This window comes from Periplaneta americana, chromosome 10, assembly GCF_040183065.1.
Source record: "Periplaneta americana isolate PAMFEO1 chromosome 10, P.americana_PAMFEO1_priV1, whole genome shotgun sequence".
NCBI classification, from domain to species: Eukaryota; Metazoa; Arthropoda; class Insecta; order Blattodea; family Blattidae; genus Periplaneta; species Periplaneta americana.
Genome location: NC_091126.1, coordinates 182,978,944 through 183,005,992, shown reverse-complemented (window position 1 = coordinate 183,005,992; position 27,049 = coordinate 182,978,944). Strand labels below are relative to the sequence as shown.

Genomic DNA, 27,049 nt, shown 5'->3' with positions numbered 1-27,049 from the left:
ATTCATATCTAGTTACTCCTATTTGGCGCCAAACTGCTTTGTAAGTTAGCCAACATGTTAAATTCAATATTCTCCGAATTAAAATTTTTATATTGACAGTTTTATATTTCTCACAGCATTTGTTTACAATTACCCCCTGTTTACAATTACCCTGTTTCAAAATTGGAATCAATAACTGATAACAAAATTATAGATAACAAAATTATAAGCCTCAGTTGCATCTCTAAGAGTTTGGTATAGCATAATATACTCTATCTACTATTAAATGCGTTTAAAGTTAGAAAATGTGAAGTCGTGGGTGAAATCTCAAATATATCCTCTGTTGTAACTTCTAGAATTGCTCTGAAATTAACTTTGCTTCTTAATGAATAGGCATGCTACAGATCACTTGCTTTGGGGATGTAGTAACCAGAATGTACCATTAATAACTTGCCTTTTATTGTAAGTCCTTACTACATAAATAATGAAAGATGAAAGTCGAGGTATGCAGACAGTTGATGTTCATAGTTGTGAATGAAGAGTGGGTCACACAAAAAAGAATCATAACCATGTGTCTGACTCGTCATCACTGCTGTCTCTGTGGTTTGTGTCCCTCCAATTTTCAGCAGAATGGTATTAATGATATGGTGGGCATAATCATGTAGAAAAAAAATATTTGTTATTAGCAGTTGTTTGAAAATATTAACTTGGAGAACAGATCTATGTAATTTATAACTACTATGTAATACAGATATATAATATGTGGTCATTCTATGCATCACTCTAACCAAATACACAACTCTGTAGTAATAGAAATGCAGTTATAATAAAGAAAACTGCCTACTGGAAGGAATGGTTAACTGAAGAAAGTTTTGGGGCAGAAAAAGATATCAGATGATAGACAACATTAGGATATATAGATTGTATGTGAATACGAAGAGGAAGGCAGAAAAGAGTTTAGATGGGAGAATGCTGGGTTTACAGTGAAGGACCTGCCCTTGAACAGAAGAGATATTTTAGGAGGTTACTAGTATTGCTCTTGATAAGTAAAAATTCTCATTACATAAATTAAATTTTGTTTACTTTTTAAATTTAATTTTTATACCACTTCAGTCCATATTCTAGATGACATATAGATACTTTTTCACAAAAGTCCTGCCAGAGAAACTCATTTATGAGTGCCACCACAACAATACCTCAACTGATATTTTCATTTTCTAGATCTCATACTGAGTCTTGTTTCCAGAAGGGACTGAAGTTTAAAAGGAAATGAGCTATTAAGTACAAACTGATAATTTAGCAATTTGTTAACCTGATAATTTCATTACAAGCTTTACATAACATGAAGTGATATTTTTGATCCAGCCCAAACAAAATAGTTATATAATAGAATATATAAAGTGTGTTGTTTTCTTTCATTTACAACTGCTTGAGAAAATTTTGGGAATACAGTTTATATTGCTGAAAATGCCATCCTTCTCTTCATGATGAAGATGATGACTATAAAAACCAAATCAACGCATACATAGTCTCTTTCTCAAATTTGTTTCTTAGAAATACATATATCAACTTCACATTATTAGTTGATTTCTTATTTGGTAAAGGATTTTAAATGGAATAAAAAGAAAAATATGAGTATGCCTATTTTGGAAGCATTTTGAATTTACTGCTAATGCAAAAATATTGTTGTCTCTAATAATGCTCTGAGTATTGTGACTGGTAGTTAGAATGAGAGAATGGAACTGATGATGTCGCTGAGGCAATAGAGACACTTGCCTTCTGTTCAGGGCTGGGTTCGACTCCTGCTTGGGCTGATTACCTGGTTGGGTTTTTTTTTTTAGGTTTTCCACAACTATACAGCGAATGTCAGGTAATCTATGGCGAATCCTCGGCCTTGTCTCGCTGTCACCAATTCCATCAATGCTAAATAACCTAGTAGTTGATACAACATCGTTAAATAACGAACTAAAAAAAACCCTATCTCTTTGAACTGTGTCAGACCCAATTTTTCCTTCACACTTGCCACTTCTAAGAATGCAAGATAACTGTTACTTACATGCTATACATCATTGAATTTCCTTTTTTGTTGCATTTTAATAAACATTGTAAATGGTGTTTCCTTTCTTTCTTGCAAATGCAGTGGACAGATCATCATGGGAACAGCTGATTGGTTTGTATCCGTATCTAGTGGACTGCACAACAACGGCATCATCGCAAGTTTCGCATTCACTTCGAGAGGCTCTGCTCCAATATTGTGACCTCCTTCAACCTCCTGTAATGCTATCATACCCCAATGGCGTGTGACACGCACCTGCTGCACAGGTAGACATTCTAGTTTCCATACAAGTTGTGTGAGGCTGTGATTACAATCTTTTTCATTAGAAGCATTTGCATTTTTGTCTAATGTATTGAACACTAATAGTAGTACAGTGCTGACGTCATCCATGTAAAGTTGTAGTAGGGTATATTCCAATTACATTTTTATTCCTAGGAAGGAAATATTGAACAAAAGATAATGACCCAATTATAGCAAACTCTAAATAACCCCGAAATAGAAGAGACCTGAAATATGAAAAGATTTTATCAGTCATATTCGTGCTACATGTGATCAAGGTAATAATTACGTAGGACTTGAGTAGTAAGATTTCAACTTCCTAAGGGGCATAGTAAAGATTAGTCTACTCAGCTTTGAAGAATTGTAACTACCCACATTGGATAATGCTTAGTATGATACTTACTGCGTGACACTGCCTGCAAGGAACTTCTTTCAGAAATTTTATGCTCTTTGAATACAGTGTTGTATTCTGTATTCATATAATTCATTATCACCTTGTGACTGGAATTTTGCAAATGAAGGGCATTGTTCAAATGATTACTTGCTGGAACAGTGTTGTTCCCATAAGGCTTATTTCTTTGAATGCAACACTTCTAACTTGAAAATCTTAATAATTTAACTTTATTTCCCTTCTTATTTTGTGACGTATTTGGAATATGATGGTACCTCATCATTTAGTTTCTGGAAAAGACTGAGTCTTTATTTCTTGTGATATTGTTACCTGCATGTCTTACCGGTACATAAGTTTAATAGAATGAACACATTTAGAGTAATGCATTATTTTTATATGTTTTATTGACTAGAAAGCCTGGGTAAGATATTTTGTTCGTGAAAGAACTGAACTATCAAACATCAGAAAATTATTACATTTGTTTCGTCATTAAACAAACGCAAATGTACTTTAATTAAAGCAGCTCATGTCTGCAGTACTTAGTACGGTGCGAAAAGTTTATTTTATTGAACATGAATTCAAAATGTTTATTAAAATTTTTGTTCACATACTGTCATTCAAATCCCCCCCCCCCCCACTGATCACTGATGTGCATATTTAAGTCTACAGTTTTGTTTTTGTTCTTCCATCTTGTCAAAATACAAATGCATTACACTACATTAACACTTAGGTTGCCTGCAGTTTCTGTTCTCATATAATGCCCAAACGGGTCAATTTAATGTGAACTGTAACATTTAATTCTCTGATAAGATATTCTTATGTACTTTTACTTCAGTATTTATATTTAACTTTATATTGATACATTTATAACATTTTACTGGGAATATGAACAACTGAACTAATTAACAATGGTATTTTACTTCAATGTGACAAAAATTGGTAGTACAAGAAATGATACTTTTTGGAGAAATGAAACTGCAGTATTATGAACATCAAACTGCCAGATATAATTTATTGCAAATCCGATGATCACACACACTTGACACAGATATGTAATTTTTTAGTACATTACCACAGACCATTTTCTTGCAATGTAGGTATTTACTGATACTCTTGTTTTCCTTATAGTATTGCTTTATTTCACATCTGCAACGTTTTGGTTGGTCTTCTGATTCTGAATAATCAAGTATAATAATGGTAATAATAATAATAATAATAATAATAATAATAATAATAATAATAATAAAACCTACCTGTTTCTTTATTTTCATGTAATGTTTCTGCAGTGTTTTCAATCTCATTATTATCTGTAGAATCACTGGATGAAACTTCTGGTGGAGGCACAAAATCATCATCATCTTCGTGAGAGAATATCTCTCCCCATCTGAATCTTTATTTGTAACTTTTCGGAGCTCAGCAATGAACTCATTTCTATGTAATATTTTCCGATGGGGTCTACAAGACAGTGTGTTTGTCGTGTTTGTCACATTTATGTTGGAAGGAATACTACGAAGAAATCTAGGTATATAAATGCATCTTGGATTTTGTGCGTTGTTACATAATGCCAGATACATAATGTTATTGTTGCGTGAATAAAATGAACCGAATTGTAAAATGAGAATCAGGATTGCCAATGCATAAAAAATAACGTTACTCATACCTGGGTTGAAATGACCCCCCTTGGCCATTGGGGTTAATGAAGTTGATTCTTTGTATAACTGAAGCACTTTCATACTGAGAAGAACTCTTGAAAGGAGATGATTTTATAAAAATAATTACTGTAGAATATGTGCATTTTAAGATCCCATCTGGTGAAATTGACCCATTTGGGCATTCTAGTGTTAAATTCATTTTATCACTTTATGACATAATATCGAGTTTGAAGCATTTTTCATTAAGCATACTACATAATGACTACATGGAGATTCAACGAAATGTGGGGTCTACAGTCAGCCATCCAATTTTGTCACTCTTTGCCCATACAATATATAGAATGTTCTATTCAATTAATAAATAAACGATATAATGGATAATAAATAAAATTATTTGATATAAGAAATGAATGAAAAATAAATAAATTAAGCATGACGTTATGTCTAGTTACTGTAAGATAACTTGTTTCTCGGGATAAACGTCTTAAAAATTTTGTTGGCAGAAACTCATGTTTCCAGATACTCTCGTCTAAAAGTCGCTTCAGTTTCTGTGGTCTTTCTTTCTCACTAAATGTTCCACAATAAAAATTATTTGTGCTACAGTGAAAGTCATTACACCGTCTTTATTTTCCAAACACAACATGCGTCCCGTACATCTGCACTCCACCAAAGTAGGCTATGGTTTCCCTTCACCACTATCACAAATAGCATTTTATCAACATATTATATTATAATTTCATCTGTGCTTGAGTACTTTTTCAGCTGTACAGATTACTTTGTTTATTATATCAATCACCATGTTTTATTGAATCACCATTATGGTGCATACACATTTGAAAATTTTAATTATATAAAACACTCTTGCGGTTTTGTTATAAAATGCATATTCACATATACAGATGTCGGTGAAAAAGTACATAAAAATGTTTAATATGTACTGTCTTATTATTCGAAGTTTTACACCAGAGGTTCAGCAGATTCGTTTTTTGCCAGAGCCAATTGCAAATTGTGGCTAGAAAATATATTTTGACAGACGTTCTGGGGATATTTTCGTTTCCCCTATCATCAATAGTAGGAAGAATACATTGCCACTTAGAATCTCGAAGTGATGATTTTGATACAAGATACAGTCTGTATGCATCAGTTTGTAGTGCCTAAATTATTCAACAAATTTTGTTCATGTTCAGTAATTTTTGTTAATTTATAATGGAAGTGTGTACATGAATGTCAGATTTTTTATGTGAATTGTTTCAAGGAGAACCATGCATTTATATTTTGTAATGTTCATTTTCTAAAAGTCGATGTTTAGGCGGATTTCTTCTCCTTCCCCTTCCCCTCCAATTATTTCTCTTGTTCTGTTTTTCTTAAATTTGACCGAGATTGAGAAACCAAAGGTACGTGGATTTTAATAGAACAGAACTCTGAGGAGGACGCAGTATACTATCAGAAGAATATGTGAAAGTAAATTATACCAATTTTTCATTTCTTTATTCTTAGTATTCACAGATATTGTCCAACACAGACTCCACTAAACCCAGTTATAATTCGAAGTTAGAGCTCCATAATGGAATGACAGAGCTGTAGCCTTTTAGTTAGCTCTAATACCTTGTAGCACTAGTGTTCTGGCAAAAGACTCAGATTTCCCAGTTATACTTAAAAAACTTTTCTGTTTATTTTTCATGTAATATAGTAATTAAAAAAGAGTGGCCCAAAGCCAGAATTGCCTAACCCACATTTATGTAGGGTGAAAGTTGAGAAATAATAAAAACATAACCACTGAACATAGATCAGTTTTTATTTCAATTCAAAGTGCACATTTCACAAAGAAAAAATTACTGCATTCTCTGTTATTTTATTATTTATTATTACTAACTATTAGACAGCTTTAACCATGAACATGAACACTGTTAAAACATAAAATTTGTTTTTAGGCACTTCAATAATGAGCAAGTATGGCACAAGTATGAAAGGAACTTTTGTGAAAATTTAGTCTCGTATACTATTATACAAACATAGGTATCTTATATCTCTACTAGCATATCTTCCTCAATTTTCTTCACTTTCACTTTGTGCAGGAATTTCTTCTTGGAGAGACATGTAAGAGGAGATGATGATGATACGAACTCAGAAGAGTTAATAAATCCTTGATTTTATCCTTTATGATTGCCCAGCCATTTGGATAAAGAAGCTCCAGAGTTTCTGAGAACTCACGAACAGAATGACCTCGTCCTGATTTTTGGCAATGTCCAATTCATTCAAACCAGCATCTTCAAAGCAGTTATAGGTGTAGAATACAATTTTTGGATGGTCTCTGTGAATTTTGAGGAATTGTGTCTTCAACTATTGAACTTTTATTATTTTTAAGGGGAGATGAGTGAAAATTTGGTAATTTTTGGTCAGAAATCATATTTTTCTCTTTTCTGTGAAACGAAGCTATGATGTCTACTTTGCACTGACTGCCAATAATTAAAAAGGCTGAGCTGATTAAGTTTAAAATGCATACAAACTTTTAAACTCATTTTTCCCCCAATTCTTTGTATTCACATTGCTAAGGATTCCACAGATTTTATGCTAGGAAGCTGAAATTTTTACTGCATTTCCCTTAAAGCAGGGGTCGTCAGTGCAGAGCACCCTGGGCTAGCATCTCTTACCCGCAGAGAACACAGTGCACCATGGTGGACTCGTAGCTGCTAGTGGGCATGCTCTCTACCTCTTCCCGCTGCACAACGGTGCACATGGGACGGCACCACTTACCCATTGCACATTTCAGCAAGTGCTGACGACCACTGCCTTAAAGCATGCTTAACAAAGTTATGTTGGCATTTTTTTTTTCAAAAGCAAAATAATTTTTGAAAAAGAAAATAAAAATGTGCTTGCACTATGTAAATTTTATAATTTTTAATATGAATAGGTTTATTTTTTCCCCTATGTTTGCAAGGCAAAACTAAAAAAGTGTGAAAACATAGAACCTTTATAAAAAGATCAAAGGTAATGTAAAAAAGGATGCCAGATATTATGCTTAAAATTTTGGGGAGAAGAAACATTTTGAAAATATGCAATTTTATTTTTTTAATTTAAAAAACTTTTAAACTACTGAACTTATAAATATGAAACTTAAATACATCATTTGTGATATCATTATGATTGTGTATAATAAAATCAAGTCTTTAATTTAAAAAATATATAACATAGAAATTTCACTGCCTTAATGTTTACTTTTCTATTTGTTACATTTTATTCCAAAGATTTTGTACTGAAAAATTGATCAGTACCCATCTTACGAACCACAGATTTTGGTTCCTTCTTCTATGCTTTTTCAGTCACCATACACCAATCACGTGGGTGCAAATATGAGGATGATATTTCTTTTCCTTTGGATAACATCAAGATCTTGATTGCAATTAGAAAAACTGTGGCCAGGAAAAAAACTTCTGCTGTTCTCGTATGTTTTCACTGTCATTGTACTGTATAGTATAGTTTATGTTCCTGTGTTGGCCACCACAACTATTACTGTAGAGAATTATTTCTCTTGTTCCTAGTAAACAATAGTTTTTGATGTGACATAAAAGGCACAAGACAATTTCTTGGGACCCACAAGAAGCAATATGTTCATCCCAGGCATACATAATATGACCAGTGTTGGCAACTTCGTTCACTCCTAGATTGTACACCCATAATTGACGTTTGTAGTAAGCTGCACTTGCTTTTAACACTGGGGTTGGAAGAGTTTTCTGTAAATCAAATTTAATACAATAAATTTTGTTCAGTTACATTTCACTGCTTCAATTATGTCCCTTTCATGTTTCTAATGGCTTCTGATTTTCGCAAATGGAGTTTTGCTGTACAAGTAGTTAATTTTTTTACAACCATTTGATAAACTAGTTATCTTTGCTTGAAATTCGTCACGGGTCTAAAGGCTGGTCCACAATAAACCAGGAATGATAACCAGAACAGGAATGAGTAGACCACAGAAAGTGAAGGTGAAGATTTTTTATTAAAAATGAACTGGGAATGAGAGCGATTATGCATATCGGTATGTATGTCACTAACAATATATGAAGTCCATATTATGCATTCTGTTGTTATTTGTGTATAATTGACCAGTGACATTCTCTCATGAGTACAAGGTAGCCAACATAAACACAGGTTAACCAAGTTCAAAATTGATGAAACAGAACATTTAAAAATTCCGCTAAACAGGAGAATTACCACGGTCGCTTTGAACCATGCCGTTATGTTTACCACCAAATTTAACTAAATACACAATTTCGCCAACATAAGAACATGACGTTGGTGTGTGGCGTAGCTGGAGGGAGAAATTTGTTTTTTTTTTTCTCTCTCTCTGCCACCTTCGTTCTGAACATTACTGAGAGATAGCACCACTGTTAGCTACAAGGTGTATTTGCGCAAATATATTGCAAGTAGATTACGTGAGTTATTACGTGGCTTAGATGAGAGTCTTGAGACAAAACAGTTTTGCTGTATTTCTTTTTTTTCTCTCTGTCTACCTCCTTCGTTCTGAACATTATTGAGAGATAGCACCACTGTTACTGACAATGTGTATTTTCGTAAATATTGCGAGTAAATTATGACTACTGGCTTAGATGAGAGGCTCATGACAGAAACAATTTTGCTGTAGCTCATTCGCGGATCTCTCATGCAGTGGGAGCGTGATCCTTACTTGAATTTATATTTGCGTGTACATTGCAGATTAAATGATTGAGATCCCTTTTTGCTCCGGTTACAAACCTTGCATATACGAAGGTTAGGTTTGGTTAGTTCAGGTTTTTATTAGTCAAGTCCGCGCATGCGCAGACAGGTAATATGATCCTGTCGCGAGCCACACGTGATAAATGATATGAGGTCGAGGAATGGGAGAAGGTTAGGTTGGGTTAGGTTAGGGATAGGGAAGTGACAGGAGATTTTAACATGAAGTTCATTTACATATTATGTAATATAAATGTTATGATTTTGACGTATTTGACGAAACTTTTCAATTTTGACATAAAATTTGATTTCATTCGTCCATGTAGTAGTTAAAATTATATGACAGTTTTTGATTCGTAATATTGATAAACAATAATAAGCCTCTAATGAAAGTGGTGAATAATTTCATGGCCCCTATTTTTTTTTTTTTTTTTTTTTTTTCTCCGTAAAAGGCTAGGTATTTTTCTCTAGGCCAGAAATTAAACAGCAACGCGGTCATAATTACGTACTTTACGCTTTGGCGAACATTAACCAGAAATTTACTTTCCGTCATTTTAATGATATTCTGTGAAACACACCTTTTTTACTGTTCATTTCCTTCTGATAACCTGCTTTAAGATCTTACTACGTCTACATTTTTTAATGCATTCAAAAAACTGCCGTTGTACTACATAAAACCTTGCACTTGACTAATGGAGTGAATTATTTAAGAATATAGTCGCGAATTTTACTACCACCATTTCGATTGTCTTTTGTTTGACACGGCTCGGTACGGCCTGGTGACTAGTGGCCAGCGAGTAGCGTCGACTATCGACATTGCTATGCCATGGGTATTATCCAGTTGTTCCAAAAATTCAATTTACTTGCATCAGTCTGATCACATATTCACATAGAATATATTGAAAGTGATTCTACTGAATTTCTGGGTTAGTTAGAAACTGTGGATGAATAAATAATGTCACGGCCTCCTTGTTACAAAATATACGACGATCAAATAACTTTAGGATTACAACAGAAAGAATCTAGTAGGCTGTGATCAGAACTGAGAACAGCAAAGTTGTTGAAACTTCGCCAGCTTTCACGTTTCTGTTCCCGGGCTCCGGCAAGCTTCTTGTTAATTGTGAATGATCACATTTAAATATATCTGTTTCAATAGTTCTTCCATTCTCGTTCTCGTCGTTTCCGTTCCCGGTTAAAGTATGACCTTTTTTGGTTGTTTAAAACTGAAATTGAGTCTCAATCTAGTATCGAAAATATGCTGGGACATGTATAGTGAAATCTCAGTATAACGTACTTCGGAAAATAATATTATTTATATTATATTTTGAAAAGTACATTATAATGAAAAAAAGAAGTTTCATTCTAGCAAAGTCACGTTGGTTTTACATTAGATAATGCATAGTTTGCAACTGTATTTAAAGTCCATGTAAGATTTAACGAACTCGTGAAACCCACTACACCTATCCAAAATTACAGAGAATATACATATCACTCAGTTTTAAAATTACAACACAAAGAAATTAAAGTTAAAAAAAGTTCTATATACAATAAGCAATGTAGGCCTACACATGGTTCCACAGTACAATAAACAAAATTTGAAGTACGAATAGTTCTTAACTGTAGTTTTGTTTGTTTTTTTCAATCATTTATCTTTTACATACTATTGGGGTTCACCCAATGACATGAGAATCCAACATTCTTCCTAGGAACAACGTAGGACAAAGATCATATGCAAGCAAGATGCTATACTTTACATACAGTACTACATATCCAAGAGGAGGAATTATGAAAAGACAGCACTTTGTGGAAGAGGCTGTGTGTGTTCTGAGACGACCCAAAACTGAGTGGAAACGTCTGATGATGATGATGATGATGATGATGATGATGATGATGATGATGATGGTGATGGTGATGGTGATGGTGATGGTGATGGTGATGATGATGATGATGATGATGATGATGATGATGATGATGATGAGGACGACGACGACTACATATCCAGTCAACATGTTCAAAATAAAAAGAGGTAGGTACACAATGCATAAAATCGTAACTAACAATAGATAAAATGAGGATGTAAAAATTAGAAATATATATATTATCAGCTTGATCAAAACTAATGATAACATAAAAATGAAATATCTTTGCATTATAATGTACGGGATTTAAAATATGTACGTAAAACTAAAAAGAGTGCTAAACTGAAGTCCACTGTACTGAGACCATACTGTACAATGAAACCATTGAGATTACATTCTCTCTTGTACAGCAATAAATATTTATGTGAGCTGGCTCTCGTATGTTGTGGGAAACTTTTCAGTAAATCCATAAGTCTTCTCTTTGCCTATGGATTTGTTTTGTTATGTGCCTCTTTTGTCACTGTTCAGTGTACCATTCTTCTGTCTCCTCTTAAGCACATTGGCTATACTACCATCACGCACTGATAAAGTTCCTTGAAAGAACATCTTGCACACTACCTTGTCTTCACCATTCTCACCTATAAGGCACACTTTTCTCTTACTATGCCAAGATACATCATTTTTACTTTACCTTTTCTTAATATCTTTTACTTCAACTTGTCTACTTGAGGAAAAGTGGCGCTCATATTGAACATGTTATTCCTTAGGAAACATTTTCCAGTCTCTAATGATTAATTTTGTACCGTTTTTGTACTATTTTAATATAAATAAATATGTGTTATGTGTAGAAGAAATGGTATGACATTTTGTGCGCCACTCTGAACATTTTTAAAGACCAGCTTATGTCATAAAAACTGAAAGGAATTCCGTTAACTTCTCATGGACATCAGGATATCACATAGCAACGGACAGCCACAGCTTGCCTTCTCTGTGGGTGGTGAGGTTGCTCATGTGTAGTAATGGTCGTCAGCACTTGCTGCATTGGGTAGAGGGTAAGGAACTTTGCTCTGTAGTGCACAAGGGATAGAGAACCAGCATACCCGCCAGCAGTGATGATTGCACGCTAGGGCTGTGTCTTGTCTGCTAGTCCAAGCGTGCAGTGTTTTGATGACCGCTGATGTATAGGATCAGGCAGAGTGAGATTTTCAGCTTCAATTAAAGGTCCATGCTGCTTTTATCTGTAACCAATTCAGAACCAGACTCTCCTAACCAACAAAATGCTTGAAATTATTTAAAAAAAACACATAAGCATATTTGTACCTGTGGCTAAACAATACCAATTTCTATTGACAGCAGAACCACTAACTACCTAATTCAAAATCAGATATTATAAATTTATAAAAACAGTTACGTTGTATAATGAAAATTATTTAGTGCCTGACTTGTGTAACCAATTGAAATTTATAAAGCTATTTGCTAAGCCTGAAAATTGTTACGTAATTTTGTTATAATATCGATTGCCCAGAACCAGACTGTTCCAAGTCCATTTTTTTTTTTTTTAAATCCCCGTAACATACCATGAAGGCACTTGGGGGGCATGGAGGTAGAGCCCCATGCTTTCCATGACCTCGGCACTAGAATGAGGTGGTGTGGTCTGCACCACGCTCTGACTGCTTACTTTTTTTTTTTTTTTTTTTTTTTTTTTTTTTTTTTTTTTTTTTTTTTTTTTTTTTTCCAGGAGAGCTATTTTACGCTCCTGACATTCAAAGCTTCATGAAACAATTTGGAATAGCTTCATAACAACCCTATGTAGAGGAATATTTACAATTTTGTTCGATTCATATATGCAGACAAGAACTGGAACACAATGAAACACAGATTTCTTTCTTATAAAAAGTTGGACTTAGACCAGTCTGCTTCTCAGCCATTGATATGTTCAGTTTCATAGTTACGTGAAGATTTCATATTATAATTTGTCTCATAATCACTATCATTAATTTCTTCTTCTTCTAACATTAATGTTGATCCTGCTTTGTTTGCCATGTTGATGTAGAGTAGCACATAGAATAAAGTTCTCATAGTTGCCATGTCACCATAGAAGAGTAAACACATCTGGCTCTGACAGGAATGATTATTACTAGTCCAATATATTAGACAAGAACGGTTTTTAAAAGTTGTGGGTTATGGTATTGAAGCACTGAAATATTTTATCGAATTGCAATTATCCTATTATGAAAATGTGCCTTGAAATACAAACAATCGTTGTCGTCATCATCGTGGCAACGCAATTTCCAATGTGTGTGTCCTGTTCAGGTAATCACGATTAAATTCTCGGCCACAGACACCGAATTTGTGGTAAAAAGAATTGTTGATGCAAGCTGGTTTTCAGGAGATACTTCCTTCTTCCACGTCATAATTCCATGAATTCTCCATTGGTGAAGAACCCAGACTTCTAGCACATAATAGGAACTTCATATTTGACCAGTTATTTGATTTAAACAGAGAATATGGAGTAGAGATTGTCATAAATTTCTACAAAGATGCATTTTTAATATCACTTCTACACAACAAATTTTCATTTATCTGTAAATTTGTATTTTTTACTAAATAAAAAATTGTTTGTGACAGTTATATTTCCTATTATTTGTCATCTGGAAAATGAACATAAAATGTCTTTATATTATGAATTTAATGTCATCCTCTTGGCACTTCTTATTAAGGAAATATTTTGAATTGCCTTTTGACAAAAAAGCATTTCTGAGATATTTTTGCTGTGCTCTGGAATATATTCTTCAGGATTGTATTCCCAATTTACAAAGGGAATGTCATGTTACATAATAGATATGTATTAAAATTGCTCAACAGTTTAATGTTAGTGGCCCTGAGGTCTAGTAGGGGCATAGTGAGATATAAGCCATGTTTTGTGGCACCCTGTTGATGCACAAAATGTATTATTTGCATCACTGAACGCTATTTTGAAATGATAGATAATGTAATAGCAGTTGAAAACTGCGTTTGGACTTGACATGTGGAAACATTAGTGAAGTACGTGCATAATAAAACACTTCCCATGTCCTCTGTTTACTTTGTATATAAGAAACAATTCCCCTTTTCCATTATTCTCCTAAAGTTGTATGTATTTCTCAACATAATCAATTGTTGTCTAATTTACTCTGAAAGAGTGACTCGTCGATTATTTAAGTGGAAATGCCTGACAAGTTAGATTTAAGTAACTGAGATTGAGAAACTGAAAGATTATGCACTAGAGCAAGATTCCACAGTGATGCTAATGCAAGAAGTTAGAAGTGAGTAACATGAAGTTTATAAAAATTTTCCTACTTTCACTTAATTGAGTTTTATTTTTGTGTGTTGATGTTGTAATTTTATTAGTACGTGTAAAATAGCTCATGTATTACCGGTACCTTTTTTGTGGGAGAAATAGTAGCCTAGCTTAGCATTCAAGAAGTGGAAATAATTTAACGGAAACATTGTAACAAAATATAATGATTCATTTCTTACTACATTAGTCCAAAACGTACTCCACAAGTTAAAAATATGAAACTTAAAAGAGAAACTGTGATAGTAAGAATAATTTTCATAGGTGTGTGTATAATATTACTCAGCTGTTTCTCGGGTAAAAATGTCATGAATATGTTCTTTCATAAACTTGTGTGTTGGTTCTTTGTTTACATTTTTCTTTCTATTTCTCAATAAATCATATTTCATAAAATAGCTATTGGTAAATTGTGTCTCATCTTTATAAAATATTTCATTGTATTATTACTTCAGCATCAAAATGCTTATTTTAATTTCAAATGTCATTAATCTTCATGTAACTATTAAAGAGAGCATTTTGAAATTATTATTTTGGCTAGTGAGATCTTATTCTCATAATTTAAGCCTCATTGGACTCCACAATACTACATTTAAATAAATATTTTAAATAAAAATTTTTGTGTCCAGTGTACCTCTGTTTAATATTTTTCATTTCAGTAGGCCTATTCAATTGTCTGTATTGTAATTTCCTCCATTGGGACAATGTGAACAAATGAATGAATGGAGTGTTAAAATGTAATGTCACTACATAAATATTCAATGGAAGTGATACTATCACATGTGCTAGAACAGCATACCTTGAAATCCAAATTTTCTTAATTTGAGAACTTTACAGTAATATTAAATTGCGAATATTTTGCACTATTTTGTACAGATTACTCACGTAGTTACAAAATACTGTTTGTATAATATTAGTAAAATTGTGTATAAGTTATTTTATCTTTTGTATTTGTGATGTTATTTGCTTGTGTTAAATATTGAAATGAATTTTATACATAACAGAATTTCAGTACAAACACATTGACCATTTCAATTAACAATACAGATGTCAAGTTATTTAGGTTCGATATTGTTGTTTGAAATGTTCACCATATCCATATTATTTGTACATTAAAGTAGCAGATGGTTGAACTTCATATTGTAGCAGTATCACGAGAAATAAGTCAAACAAGAGAATTGCTGTAGTTCGACACAAAGAATACGATACTGTATTGTCTCTTCATAAATTACTGGCATACAGCATAAGATGCTAAGTTTATTGAGTTCATCAGTTCTTTACATAATTCATGCATCTTTGACTCATAAAACACTTGATAATCTGGATTCCAAGATAATCTACCCTATGTTACATGTATATAAAGATATCACATACAGCGGGAAAGAATGTTGAATGATTTGCAGCACTGTCATAAGTTTTGTAAGATTTATGAAGTTATTTTAATTAATCATAAGAAATTAAACATACAAGGTTACTCGAAAGAAGATTACATTTCGAATTTGCCATACCTTTTCTCGAAATTGAAATGTACACAGAATAGAAACAGATTTGTGTTTTTATTTCAGTAGCATTGAATTCATTTTATATAATGTTGAATATATTCATCACATTACTCTTTAAAAATAAAATGTTTCTTGTATATTGTTGTTGATTAGTCAACTGTCCGAAGATAGGTCTGAACGTCTCAAGTGATGTCAATGAGGCACCACTTATGAGGTAACTAGACCAGGAGATAATGAGGTAGGGTGGCCAGTTCCTTTCCCCATCCATTGCATACGACGCCGGTTAGCTACATATTACACTAATCAGACTTCAAATGCATGCAAACAAGTGTTCTTCTCTGACGCATATCATCAAGTGAGCTGTACATATCAGCCAGAACCTCAATCACAGGCATCTTGTATATTGTGGACAAAATTTTCCAGTAGATCTGGTCGAATATTTGCACTTCTTTTGGAACTTAATTTTTTAACTCCTCAATAGTCATAGGATGACTTCAAAAACCATTTTCTTCGATGTAGCCACAAAGCTAACAATTTACCCAATTTACATCTGGTGAACATGGTGACTAGGGATATGAGTGCCAAACGTGTTAACTAACAACTCTATTCCAGTGTATAAATATAGGAAAGTGAACCATCTTGCATGAAGATGCTTTCTGCATCATGAATGGCCTATACAAACTTGCAAAGCCGAAACCATCTTATAACAGCACAGTAATTATTAAGTACTGGTAAAATTCAGTAAGTGAGAATATTTATCAACAAACTTGCTACTACATAACAGTGAAAACCGAAGAATTTTGGAATAGAAACAAACCCCAATACTTTACAAATGCATTTTTTTGTAAATGTCTTTTTTAAGGTATGACAATTTTAAAATGTAACTCTCTTCTGAAAATATCTATATAATAAAATTAAGGAATTGAATATCCATACTGTATTACATTGTTTGATTCCTAGCTATTCATTGTCAATGTGATTGGTGATATCGAGATGGTAGTTAATGAGAACAGACTGAGGATTCGCTTTGGGACTGCTATGTAGGTTGTTATATCTTCTTTAACACGTTTATTAAAAATGTCTTTTTGGCATACATATAATTATTACACATTTATTCCCAAGTTTGAAGTTTGTTAAGTCACTCATGTTGTTGTGTATTCTGTATCGGCCAAAATCAATTTAATTAATTTCCTACATATTTTTCACTTAAAACTTTTGTGACATTGCTGCTTATCTGCAGATGTGAGATTTGTGTGGCAGCTATGAAATAAATTACTCTTGTTTAATTTTATGCCTTGTATAAAGTAAGATAAATACATTTTACAGAAGTTCTTTGCAAAAACAGCCAACCAAATTCTTGTCTGTCTGATTTCTTATTTAGTAGGTCTGTCGTAAATATAATATGTATTATATAGAGTGAGTCAAACTTAAGTTACTAACAATCTTATCAAGCTGTGAGGTTGTCATGTTGCAGACGGTGCATTGGGTTTTCCTGGCATCTTGTAACTTTAAGCCTTATCACCTGTTGCACTAAATTGGTGCCACAATTCTGCTGGCACTTAAAATTGTCAGTCTCACTTAGCAGTCAGTTCTCTGAACTCTATTGAGATACATAGTCTATATACTGAAATTGGACAAGTTGTGTTGGCGAAAGTTTTGACAGTGCTTGAAGCTACACAACTATCAAAACAGTGCATTCTTGAATTATTTAGTAAGTGTCCAGAACAGGTTCCATTTCAAGAAGAGGCGTGTGAAGCATGCTCAAAACGAACTCCTGAAGATATACCTGTGAGGAAAATGCATTAGAGTACTGTAGGCCAATATCTAACCATGTGAGGCTTAAACAATGAAGACCAAATGCACTGCAACCCCACGGCCCTTAAGGACTGGACCCAGGCATGCTTTTTGTTCCTTTGTGCATCTTATTTATGCAATGATTGCACAAGTCTGACAGGAGACCTGGATGCATTTGTTAATCCGATGCTGACAGGTGGGTCATCCCTCAGCCCCTGATAGAGCCAGGTCCCGTAGCCTGATACGCCCCAGAGGTCCAGAGCCTGGATCATCCTGCCTCGTCCCCTGCATATGAGTAGCCTGGTAAGAACCTCACGACTCAGTAACAATGCTGGTAACTTATGTTTGACTCTCTCCTTATGTATGAGATCCAGACAGTGAATAGAGACAAGAGGGAAAAGCAGCAGACTTATTTAAATTTTTTTCTTTCAGTGTATAGTATAATTCACGTTTTACTTCAATGTCTTTTTAGTATTGGTTCCATTATTTAAATTTTGTATTATGCCATATATTGAAACAGTTGTTCCTTGGTTAGTAATATTAGTTTTTCCCGTTAAATATATTAGTTGATTGTAGAAATAATTATTAAAATATTAATTTGTTACATAATCCGAGAGTTTACATTTTTCTCCTAGAAACTCATTACTACGAGGTGTTATTGGAAATTTTCCAGACAGTATTGTTTGCTCAGCAACTTTGAGAGATATGCAGTTTCTGCATTCTTTCTGAGTCATTATACCAATGGACCACAGAGATGATGTGACTTGTGCAACATGCATTTTTGTGACTATGTATTCAGACTATTGTCTGATGACAGACAATCGTGCACCAAGTTTTGTGTCAGACTGAGAAAATTGGCTGCTGGGATTCTCGATTCATCAGGCTTTTGGTGATGATGCAGGACAGCCGTGCATCAGCGCAAACTGAGAAAGTGGTCATTTGGCACAGCCACAACTGACAACTTCACCACGAAAATGCTGCTCGCATAGTTTTAGCAGTCAACAATATGCTAGTTATTTCACATTCTCTGTAGTTGCTAGATTTAGGCACTTGTGAATTCTTTTTATTCCCAAAAATGATACTGAACTTCAAGGGTCGACATTTCTAGGCCATAAAAGAGATCGTTACCGAATTGCAATGATGTTTGGCACACTAAAGAAAAAAATTTCCAGGGAACATTTGAAGTATGGCAGAAGCAGTGGTGTTGCATAAAGTTACAAGAGAACTATGGAGGGCATGGAGGCCAATTCTAAGTAGGGTAAGCCTAATATGTTTCATAAAGTCAGTCCTAATACTACATGGATTCATGGAATTAAAATAATAATGAGGGAAAGAAGATGGGAGGAAGGACAGTGGGTTAACAGAGAAAATTGGAGAGAATGTTTAAAATTAATTTTCAAAAACTAGAATATTGGGTACTGCAAGATTTGTACACATTGTTAAACGAGTTCTAGATAGATAGAAAGTCAGTCCTGAAAATTTCTGATAGCCTCTCATAATATCGACAGAGAACTTTCCATCAACAAATATGAAAGTCATTCAGAATTCATACCATGCAATTAATCTACTAATACCATTAATAATAAATCCTCAAAAAAACAAAAAAAAAAAAAAATATATATATATACTCTATTCAGATAGTCTTTCCAAAATATTTTAAATGGGATATGTAAACCAGGACGAATAGAAGGAATAGTGTACGCACTCAGCGAGTTTACACTGGTCCGCCGCGACGCGGCACTTCTATCGCTAGGATTGTGACTTGGAGGAAGTTCACAGTTCTTGTTACGCTAAACGTAGTCCTTTTTAAAAGCAAATTTCTACCATTTAACCCGTCTATTCGTAACTTTAGGAATACCTGCATAGTCCCTTATTCATAATTAATAGCCTTCTCTCAGTTAATACTATTATGAACGTTCGTAACAGAAAATACAATGGGATCTGAAACGCTATGAAAGCGATAAGTTCAGTATTTAACAAGTTGCGAATTCAGGGACAGAAAACTCTACAAAATGTTAAATAAAACCAGAGCTGAAAGATATTTTACATGCTTATAAATTAATTAAATTACTCACTATATGAATGATTAGTTGCCTGCTACCTTCGAGAGTTTGCGAGATGACTTGGCAGATTTACGAGCTTGTAATTGTCTTCGGATTTTCTTTGTCCTGAAGAAGAATTGGCACTTTAAGTAATGGTAAACAAATTTAGGAATAATATCCATGATGTGTTCTCTGCAACAACCTGCTCCCGAAGACTGGATCGTAAGAGCATCAATAGTGTCAAGACAGTCATAGAAGATATCACCCCACACTGCACTTGCTGAGCTAATCTTTTCTTTAATTTTCATTTCTGTTTGAAGAAGCTTGGGAGGAATGGGTTAAAAAACTGACGTTCCTACCAGATCCATAGTCCTTGATTTGGGTGAGAGCTGCACAATGTTTAGACACATTACTTTTCTGTCGAAAGGAATGGACACAGAGGGTACACGCAATAAACTTAGGGGAATGATTTACTACATAATCTGCCACATGATACACTAAAAATCTGTCAACACGGCAGGAGTGGTATTTACCAACTCGGGCACAGCATTTTCCCAGCCTTGACCATGCATTTCTTCACAAAGAACAATTTTTTCTTTTATACAAGTTTCTACAGACTTCTTAACTGCCTTGTTACGTAATAATGTCTTTTGTCACTATTTCTACCGTATCCCGATCTACAACCCGGAGCAAAACAGTATGGCATTTTTGCAATTATTTTGTAAACCACCACACAATATTCTTTTGTCACTGGTTAATTCAAAGCACAACAAATTGAAGACTTCTACACAAACCCAAACAACAAAGCATACTAACAACCCCTAACAACTTTCACCATTAAACGCGCGAGAAATTATATTTTCGAGGTGTCTGACCTCAGACAAACGATGGACTTTAGCGATCGAAGCGCCACTAGTTCTCAGGTCCGCCACCGACAATGAGAGAACATAGGAGTGCATACACTATTCATTCTATTCGTCCTGTGTAAACTGTACCTTGATTTTTAATTATGTATTCTTGTAGCGTATACACTGCCATGTTATTGCTTATTTTTTAAACTATTACATGTGAAGTAAAATTTGGACTGGCAGCAAAGCAAGGGAACAGTATACTAAATTGAAATTAAATTTTTGCAAACAACTGTAGCATATGTACACTATTGGATCATAGCAAAACAAAATATTAGAGGAATTAAGAAAGTCTGCAGAACACAAAATTAAAAATACAAAACAGTTGGCTCCAACACATTTCGAGAATGGATAATACAACACTATCTCTTCTTCTAACAAAGTACAAGCCCCAAGAATGTCAAAGCTTTGGGAAACCACTGAAATATCTATTACACAAGGCCAAAACAAATCTGTTTACCCCTAAGGAGAAGACTACGTAATATCTTCAGAAACTACTAAGTAGGAAATTCATCAAAGACTTACATGTTTTACATATTACTACACATGTATGTAACCAACATATCCTATATTCATATTGTCATTGATTTTATGAAAAATCCTATGTGACAGTACAGAGCATAACTTTCAGGAGGAAGAAAAAATTAATTAAATATCAAGAGGCCTACACTGATTCTCGATTATGTCATTGATGTCCATAATATTCACTAAAGTTTGCTACCAAATTATCTAATATGGCAGTATAAGGGCACAGTAAATTAGTTTTCATAGATTTCAAAAAGGTATATGTCTTGGTTAAGAGAGACGTTTTATATAATAGTTTTATTGAATTTGGTATTCCTAAAAAACTAGTTTGATTAATTAAAATATGTCTCAGTGAAACATACAGCATATAGTTCCAGGCTAGTTTCTGTCTGATGCTTTTCCAATTCACTGCAGACTAAAGCATGGAGATGCACTATCACCTTTACTTTTTAACTTTGCTCTAGAATATGCCATTAGGAAAGTCCTGGAAAACAGAGAGGGCTTAGATTTGAACGGGTTACATCAGCTGCTTGTTTATGGGAATTTTACTTGAAGCAAGTAATGAGATAGGTTTGGAAGTAAATCCCAAAAAGACAAAGTATATGATTGTCTCATGATCAGAACATAGTAGGAAATAGAAATATATAAATTGGAAATTTATACTTTGGAAAGGTTGAAAAGTTCAAATATCATGGAGCAACAGTAACAAATATAAATGACACTCGAGAGGACATTAAATGCGGAAAAATATGGGAAATGCCTGCTATTATTCGATTGAGAAGATTTTGTCATCCAGTCTGCTTTCAAAAATTTTGAAAGTTAGAATTTATAACACAGTTATATTACTGATTGTTCTGTATGGTTGTGAAACTTTGACTCTCACTTAGAGAGAGGAACAAAAGTTAAGTATGTTTGAGAATAAGGCGCTTAGGAAAATAATTGGGGCTAAGAGGGATGATGTTCCAGGAGAATGTAGGAAGTTACACAACACAGAACTGCACACATTGTTCTCTTCACCTAAAATTAGGAACATTAATTCCAGACATTTGAGATGGGCAGTGCATGAAGCATGTATGGGCAAATCCAGAAATACATATGGAGTGTTAGTTGTAAGGCCTCAGGGAAAAGGACCTTTGCAGAAGCTGAGACGTAGACGAGAGGATAATATTAAAATGGATTTGAGGGAGTTGGGGTATGATGGTAGGGACTGGATTAATCTTGCTCAGGATAGGGACCAATGGTGAGCTTATGTGAGGACAGGTTCCTTAAAAGCCATTTGTAAGTAAGTAAGGCCTATTGATATTTAATTACTTATTCCTTCCTCCTCAAATATTATTCTTTGTACTGTCACATAGGAGGTTGGAGATTGAAACAGGTCACAGCATATGTTGTCCATTTTATGATTTAATATTATATTTTTGATTAATAAAGTTGGCAGTATGTTAGACCGGAACTAGTTGTGAGTAAATGGTGTGTTACCCAACATAATTCTGGTGCCGAACACTTGGTAAGAAGCAAGCCATTTACCCAACATCACACAGCACATTTGTGTTAGACGCTGTGATTTCATCATTAGTACTACAGGCCCAGCACATTTGCCAGTTTGCAACACACCAAATAAGTCGCACTCAGTTGCTTATCTTTATTTTGAAAGTGCTGAATTACAAAATACTGGTGAATTTTGCACTAAGATAGGTACCTTATATGCATGTCTTATTAATCTACAAACTATACTGCATATAATTTTAATTACGTTTAGAAGCCATTGTAACTATTGTTGCATGATATATGATAACAGTTTTGCCAATCACTGAATAATGTATACACTTCAGCTACTTGAGAACTCACGAGGAAACGAAAATTTGAACATACCACGTAAACACGTTTTATATCTGTAATAAATGAATTCAGTGATTCCATCACTAGTGACGACATTGAGTATTATCATGCTCGCAAAACTTAATTCTATCCAAGATCTGTTAGATGACAAAATGTACTGTTGGATAAAGCAAAGCAAGCAATTCAGCATTCGGAAGATCACCTGTCATCATTCAGAACCTACTGTCAGACTCGACCCTTTCAGTGGTGATATAGAAACCTGGCCAAGATTTTGGGGAGAGTCTGAGACCTCTATAGACTTAAACCTGTCAGTGTCCGTGATTAATAAACACGTGTTCTTACGCGAATATTTAGAGGGGGAACTTAAAACTTAGTTGATGGTATAGCTATCACCAGAGACACCTATGAACAAGTAAAGGGGATACTCGAAGCAAAATATGGCAAAAAAAAATCGTATTATTCAGTCCCATTTGGACAACTTGAAGTCATCCCAGTCAGAAAATCCAGATGCACTGAATTCTCTATACTTGGAATATCATCGCCATATTCAAACACTTAAGGCTTTAGGAGAGGATATAGACTGCTATGGAGGAGTGTTAACCCCTTACCGCATGGGACAGTCTTGCACACACCGGTTTAATATTCAAATAACTTAAGTAGTTCTTTCTTTCTCAACTGATGTCACATATGATACATTCCAATTCTTGACCATGTACCATATTTGTCCCAGTAGGCAATTTGAAATATTATATGCTTATATTATAAATTAAATTAATATAAAACCGGTATGTGCCATATCTGTCCCAGAATGCGGTAAGGGGTTAACTCCAAAACTGTTAGGGTGGCTCATTCCTGGATGAAGAAGTGGAGGATGCTATCAGTACCAAAAGGATACGAGGCGATTCGTCATCAGTCGAGTTTGGTGAATATATACCCACCGCTGCTACTCCGACATTCTGCGTCTTTTGCAAGAATCGAGGTCATTGGGCACAGGAATGTCAGAAAGTACCAAATTGAATTGACAGATTGAAGAAATTACAGACTGCAAATACAGTACCGGCAACATAAATTACACCACCCTTTTAAACTGCAAATACAGTACCGGCAACATAAATTACACCACCCTTTTATGTCTGAAATTTTTGTACTTAGCAGAGTGGGAAGTTAATGTATTCCATTGAATATCAGTTAATGTGCATTCACAATGTTTGTTTGTTGATGTGTTGCATTACTGTTGCCTAATATTGCATCTTCTTGTGATTGCACCACCTTACCTAGAGGAACAAGGGTCATTCCACGTCAATTCATTCGCACCATGTCACCCACTGTTTCCAATTTTGCTGAGACTTTGCATATGTGGTACATACCTCAGTGAATGGCTTCCCTTAAAATTGTATTGAAATCCGTGAAATCCTTGAAGCAGAAAATATAAATATTGTTATGACTGTAGTCATATGTCAGCAGTTGAAAAAATTACAAATAATGCCACAGTTTCCAGTGTAGTCATTGGACTTTTATTAAACTTCTCTGTAACTGAGATTTATATTGGATATTATAAGAATTGCACATTTAACCTTCCTGCTGTGAAGACGGGTTAATGCGTTATCCACTGACAATTTTTCAGTATCATTTTTATTTTTCTCCATATTTCTTTTTGAAATTCCATGTATTTGTCTGTTATATGTCTATGTGCACTCGATGTGGGTCTCTGGCATTTCGTCAGGCCACGCGAGTTGTGTGGATATAAAGGGAAAAGTTGAGACGGTAGTGGGTGGAGTTCCCGGGTAGCTCAGTTGGCAGAGCGCTGGTACGTTCAACCAGAGGTCCTGGGATCGATACCCACCCCCGGAACAATTTTTGCCTTGAAATTATTCGTATTTTTACATGTCGATATCTGTCTGCGGAAATTGTGAAAAAATTCTGGTAACCTTATTTTATACAGACCTGCAAAAATGACCCGACATTGCCTGGTATTATTTATTTAATTGATTTTACTTTTTGACCTTAAAAGTGCACTTCATGATTTTAAATGAAAAATTGGCCCATATTTACCCCATTTGATAAAATTTAATGAAATGCATTTGTTTGCATACTGACATATTAACATAGGTACTAAAATACGAGTAATTTCAATATTAATTCATTATTACTCCACAAAGGAAAACAGGTTTAATTTGACTTAATTTGTTGCAGTATATAGACATATTTGTAAAACCTCAAGGGTTACATTTTTTTTTTTTTTTTTTTATGAAATACTATTGTTCACAGAGGGAATTACTTCAGATTTTGCAGAAAGAGAAAAGCAGGCGTCAGTTAGAAATAAGCTCTGTTTCGATTTGTTATATTAAAAATTGATATAGAAAACTCCTCTGTCAGGTGAAATTATTACAGATACATGTTTTTCGATTTTGTGGTGAATTGTTTCAGAGAATCGATGATTCAAATAGAATGGTTTGATAGGTTCTTGAAAAATAATGATCAGTGGTTAGAGAGAGAGTTTGTGTGCGACTTTAAATTTGTAAAACATACTCCAGGGAAGAAAGGAAGACCACAGACAATATGGAGTCGCGCTCAAATCTCCTGACATTTTGCCAGCGCCAGTAGCATGCGAGCGCAACATTGTTACAAGCAAGAAAAATAGAATAGGCGGTACTGGCCATCAGAACCTCCCCCCACTACTTGTGACGTCAACTGCTGTCGAGACTGGGACTTTTAATTTGCCTTTTACTATGGAAATCAGTGACTGAAGATATTTATGACACTCATAAAAACATTATTTTGATCCCAAACTATTTTTCCTTTATCGTGGGCTCTTTAGAGGTTGTGGAACATTGTTACAATGCTAATTCCTTTAAAATTAAAATAATATAGAATGACTAAGGAAAATATTACATTATTGTACTCCCATTAGTTGGTGATTTTCGTCATATTCTTTGCTGTTTTATGGCCAGTTGTAGATGATTTCCTTTTCTGCCCTTGTCGGCGTTTGTTGAGAGCTTTCATTCTTATGAATGACAGAGTCCTGGAGTAGCATTCAATAACGAATGGATCTATACTAGAAAACTTTTCCTTTAGTATACTGGCAAGTGTTTGTGTTAAGTTTTTGCACTTGTTTAGTGTAGCCCCATGGTACTCCTCAAAATATTTTTCAAATTTGTAAACTACATGAAGCCAATCAACAGGATATCTCTGTGAAACACACTTTGACCAGCGGATTTCTTACTTTCACAGTTTTTTGTTTTTCCACCATAGAAGTGTTTGTTTGCAGTATATATTTCTTTTTCAATCGGTACGAAAGATAACCAGCTAGCATTTTCAATCAATTCATTTTTTCAGAACTATTTACCTCAATACATCTCACATCTTCGCTTTCACTGACATTGCTGACTCCGCCCATAGTCTTGAATCTTCCAGCAGACCATCAAGTGATTGCAGAAACGAATCATCTTCACAAACCTCATGCTGTTCGGTATTGCGACTGTCAAAAAATTGCATTATGAATTCATTGCGCTAATTGATTCTGGAATTTCCGGGATTGCAAGTGTGATGATATCACTGCTCAGTGAAAGACAGTCTGTGTTCAGTTCTTCTATACGAGTGCTGCAGAAAATTGTTGATGCATTTCGACCAATAAGAATTGACTTCAGTCTTGAAATGAAAGACACAGGTGATGGATGGCCATAGAATTTTCCAAGGCCTCTTAATAGAGAAAATAAACTCTCAAGGATATCTTGATTTAATTTAGCAGTCATTGTGTATGAAAATCCGGTTTTTTTTATTTTGGCATAGAGACTTCTGAAGCTTTCTATGGAGATAAAAGCAGTTTGGAATGGGAGCAATTTAGTTTCATTCACAACTTTAAAGAAGAACACAAATTTGATAGTTCTTCTAAACATCGTCCTGCTGCTCAATACACATATCATAAGCACGTTTCATTGAACATGTTTTATAGACAGGTGTCCGGGAATTTAAAACATCAAAATCATTATTTATAATATGAATGACTTGTGCTACGTGTTTCTCTGTTGGATAATTGTGAAGGATGCCATTGCAACACTACCAGACAATAGTTGTGCAGCTTTTCTCACATTTTGTCGTTCACTTCCCGTCACTAGTAGATGGTTCATTGTTAATTTATGACAGTATTGTAAGTCTGTATTTTCGTTATCAGGAATTAGTTTT

At 34.3% G+C, this 27,049-nt stretch overlaps 1 protein-coding gene across 16 annotated transcripts in view; it reads left to right on the top strand.

The window, feature by feature from the left end:
• The window catches only part of mon2 (Mon2 homolog, regulator of endosome-to-Golgi trafficking), a 272,572-nt gene that overhangs the window by 223,166 nt on the left and 22,357 nt on the right, over positions 1-27,049 (top strand). For 8 of the 16 annotated variants that reach the window (XR_011334650.1, XR_011334648.1, XR_011334647.1 and 5 more), the window contains one exon: positions 2,120-2,301. Coding sequence is in view for 8 of the 16 variants with exons in the window: in XM_069838580.1 (XP_069694681.1) it covers positions 2,120-2,283 (164 nt within the window). In the remaining 8 variants the exon portion in view is untranslated. Of the gene's footprint in view, positions 1-2,119; positions 8,130-27,049 lie in introns of those variants that run through there. The other 8 variants (XM_069838585.1, XM_069838586.1, XM_069838578.1 and 5 more) reach the window with 4 other exon arrangements.